This window comes from Amblyomma americanum, chromosome 3 (genome assembly GCF_052857255.1).
Source record: "Amblyomma americanum isolate KBUSLIRL-KWMA chromosome 3, ASM5285725v1, whole genome shotgun sequence".
Taxonomy (NCBI): Eukaryota; Metazoa; Arthropoda; class Arachnida; order Ixodida; family Ixodidae; genus Amblyomma; species Amblyomma americanum.
Genome location: NC_135499.1, coordinates 130,220,537 through 130,224,790, shown reverse-complemented (window position 1 = coordinate 130,224,790; position 4,254 = coordinate 130,220,537). Strand labels below are relative to the sequence as shown.

General features: G+C 49.3%; 1 protein-coding gene across 1 annotated transcript; it reads right to left on the bottom strand.

The window, feature by feature from the left end:
- Positions 1–1,045: 1,045 nt before the first annotated feature.
- Positions 1,046–3,585, bottom strand: LOC144123307 (uncharacterized). Its single transcript, XM_077656161.1, has 2 exons — positions 3,212–3,585; positions 1,046–1,370 (listed from the first exon to the last, which is right to left on the bottom strand). Exons 1-2 carry the CDS (start codon positions 3,476–3,478, stop codon positions 1,095–1,097), a joined length of 543 nt encoding a protein of 180 aa, XP_077512287.1. The 5' UTR covers positions 3,479–3,585; the 3' UTR covers positions 1,046–1,094.
- Between the last annotated feature and the right edge of the window lie 669 nt (positions 3,586–4,254).

Sequence of the window (4,254 nt, the reverse complement as noted above, 5' to 3'; positions counted from 1 at the left end):
CACTCGCTTAAACACAAGTCCCCTTCTCAAAACGATTCTCAGCTCACTGAAGCTTCCCTCTTTGGCTTCTTTCAAGTTCGTGCTTCGGAAAAACATATTTCGTACTGTCTTCCAAAGCACCGTGCATGACTGTCTCTGTTGTCTAACACTGCAATGAGTCACAGTACTCTTGTGGAGTCGGAGTGGCGTGACGGGAGAAGCGACCTGCTCGAAACAATTCTTCTCTACTGCACACGAGCTCTGAGTGGATGGCGTTATCCATTAAAAGAGGAGACGCTTCTCCGGTAGAACCATGATTTCAACTGTACCTCACATGCAGTAAGCAGGTGCTCTCGCTCTCGCTCGAAATTGCCTTGGTGAAAGAAGTAGCCTCAAAACATAGAGAGTATTAAATATAGACAGCCGATTTTAAATGGGCCACCATGCAATAATCGGTCTTATCCCTAAGCGCTGTAATCCCACGAGAGCTGAGCACCTGTAACGGTGTTTGCTTGCGCCTGTCTTAGTATAGACGGTGGTCGGGGCTAATAGATTTCTTTCATTACCACAGCGTGTGCTCAGCACTAGGTCCGCCACTGGTAGAATCGGCGACGCTTGGTTTCCTCTTCATGCAGCAAGTTCATAGCACAAGACAGCCTCAGTACCTCTGCGCAGGCCGCTTGACACTCCCCACCTTTATAAAACTGATCGGTTCCAGAAGAAAACGGCGTTCAAACCACGCATTCACTGCAACAATGCGGATTTTGTATTACTCGGCTACTATAACTTTCTGAGGTCGATTGCGCTTGGCTCTGATGAAGTACTGTTAAGGTGTGTTTATTGCGCAGCCGCAAATTTCTTGCGCTGTCATTGACCGTGCGGCCGAGAGTTTATCATATCATATTAAAAAAGAATCGAAATGAAGGGATAATTTGGAAAGTGGGCTGTCATATGTTATATGCTAACATGGTAACATGTAACATGCTACATCTGACATGCTAACATGAAATACCATGCGAACACATTGTAGCGAAAGTTCCTTGAGAAGGAGACATACCAGTTCGGCGAAAGGTCTGACGCTTTTTAATAGGACAGGCTGTGTGCGGTAAGGAACTCTAGGGAACAAAGGTCGTGCTGGGTGAAGGGGAAGGCTCAAGGGCGATTTTCCAGTTGAACAGAAAGTTTTCCCACTGCAGGTGCCGGAACAGCTCCTTGAGGTTGTCCTTGTTGACGTAGTAGTCGAGCGTCTGCACTTCCACTTTCTCCAGCACCGAGAAGATGACGATGGCGACGCGCTTGAACAGCGTGTCTGGCCACCACTTGATGTCACGCTGGTTGAAGGCCTTCATGCTGTACCGCAATACGGTGTCGAAGTAGTCGTCCAACTCGATCTGCAAAAACAGGAACGAGCCAAACCTTGGGTAAAGATACCAAGCAGCAATTAGGCGCTCTGCAGCAGCATGACTGTGCCAGCAATAGAAACCGAGTTCACCGATATCGTAGTGGCGATGGATATAACGTAATGTCAGTGCCACCCACTGGTAGGCGATTAGCTGCGCTGCTTTAAGTCAAACTTTGGCTTCAGTCAATTTTGTACAACATGCGCGAAGCCTACACAAACACGAATGAAAAACTAATCCAGTGAGATTTGCATGTTATGTTACAGAAAATCATTGCAATTATAACAACTCTCGGCTATCCGAAGCATTCATATTTTATTGTCTCACTTAACCTTAACAGACGCTCAGACATCGAATATTGTCTATGAAAAATTTGAGGCAAAAATAGTCATTGCACACTGTGGCCTAAAAACACCTAAGCACATACACGGAACTGAAACCGTGAAAAAATAGCACCGCGCATCATTTTTCTGCTAATCCACTGCAAGTTAGCTGACGGCTATGATGCCCGCAGAAGCAGTGCTCAAAAAATGGCATATAAGACAGCCTCCCAAAGGTAAAGTTTCCCCAAGTTGCAAAACTTTGGCCTCCGGCGCAGTCCCCTTTACCAAATTGGGTGTTTGGGAATCCGAGGACGACTACTGCTATCTGCTCTGTCAACACCAGTCAGGCAGCAGCTGGGTGACTGCGGTCAGTGCACGCGGCTTGCAGGCATTCGAAAACATCCCAAAGCTACAGCTACAGTTTCGCATCCAAAATATGAGCGATCTAGTAACGTGCAATACGGAAACGTAATTTCTTACCATGGTCGGAGATATTGTATTACGTAAAGTTGCAGCGTTTCCAGTAGAGCGCTTTACATTGCAGGCCTTTACATTACGCTTGCATTACATTATACGCTATAAACGGGCCGCGGTCCTAGTATACTTACTAGAGTGAATTACCGTTCTTATCCTGGCTTCAATATACCTTTTTTTTCAGCATAGCAAGCCTATAGGAGCTATCACACGGAAACTAAGATTTTACCCGCGGAAGGAGGATAAGAGGGGGTTTGGTTTGATTTTATGGTGTGCAACACCCCAAAGCAATTCACGCTATGAGGAAAGCCGTAGTGTAGGGCCCTTGGATAATTTCGACCATCTGGGGACCTTTAACGTGCACTGACATCGCACAGTACACGAGCCTCTAGCATTGCACCTCCATCGAAATGCGACCGCCGTGGCCAGGATCGAACCCGTGTCTTTCGGTTCAGCAGCCGAGCGCCATAACCGCTGATCCCCCGCGGTGGCGGATATGAGGGGATTAGCCATTATAAATTCATGCGTAATGACCTCTTGGCGCTCTGTTTAAGGCGTATTAGGAGCACTGCTGGCTTCGCCTAGCCAGAACAAATGTGCTTGCACACATGTGTACGGCGCACCTTAATCATGGAGATGCCAGCGCTGTACTCAGTCCACTATGTCCCTTACTGAATTACGCTTGGCGAACAAAACCGCGTCTTCTCTCTTACCACCGCGGGAAGTGCGGAGACCACGTACGCATCTTCGTGCGATTAATCGATGCTTACACCACACAGCCCTTGGAAAAACACGTGCCGCGAGCTTGTCAGCTACTTCGCGGGACACTCTCTGTGAAAACGGTGACGAAGAGGTTATGCGCATGGCCGAGACGTTACTGTAAAAACAGCGAACTGCTGGTTCGTTCGTCCGAACCTCCATATAAACACAGGGTGAAGTTACAGGGCGCCCTGTACAGCTGTAAAGAAATCTGCATGGGGCGGGCAAAGGAGCTCACCTTGATCATGGAGTAGTAGAGCCGGCAAAGGAGCTCACCTTGATCATGGAGTAGTATAGTACTGCGTGCTCGAACTCGATGGCGTAGTGCGGGTTGAAGTCGTGCACGTGGGTGCGCAACACGAGCAGCATCATGTGTCCCTGGTTGAGGAACTCGTTGAGGCGCCAGCGGAACACCTCGAAGCGGCTCGGGTGCAGCTCGAGTCCCTCGTCCACTTCGGGCAGCGGCGGCTCGGCAGACTCGCGCAGCGTCGGCGGGCGGATCACCGAACCTTGGCTCTGGCGGCGATGCATGGCGCGCCGCATACGGGCTTCCTGCGACGCCAGGGCTCTGGGGGCTCCTCCCGACGTACGCGCTGGCGGTGACAGCGGCTCCTGTCCGACAGAGGTCGCTCACGCCGTGCAGCCAGTTGCTTCTTCAGCATCTTCGTCTTTTCCCCTCGTGTGCCCGAAAGTGCTTCTACGAGACAAAAGTTCGATGATGGTGATGACGATGAATATGATGAAACATATTGCCACATTGGTGACATTCTGCCGGCGCCACCTGGTGGCCGAACCTGTCTCCCAGCGCGTGGTCGAACGTCTTCTTTCTCTTGAATGTGTGCGGTGGTTCGGCAAGCCTCGCCCGATTAAACGGTTGTGCTTCTCGCTTCCCCTACGTTTGTCGGTCACAATATTAATTGGAAATTATCTTAGTGGTCGCTCCCACCCTATTTCTGGAGTCCATTGGATTTTGGAGACGGCCTTGCTCTTTCGTTCATCTCCTGGGGACTTTCGGGTCGGAGTTGGACACCTTTTCCTACCACCGCTCAGTCGTCGGTTTTTTTTATCCTTTCTACAACTATGCTGCTTTGGCAGGCCCATACCATGTGGTAAAGGTCCACCTCTATGCCACAGTGCGCGCATTGTGTGTAAATTGCGTGAAGTCTTTTGGAGCTTGACTATCTGTCTGTTTGTATTCTTCTCAATGTTATTTCATGTTACTTTTTTAGTTCATGACCCAGTCGCACGTGTTGTCTCTTCTATTTAGCCTATAGGGTTCGTTTTCAGAGCATATTATGTCCTCAGATCATGGATTACTA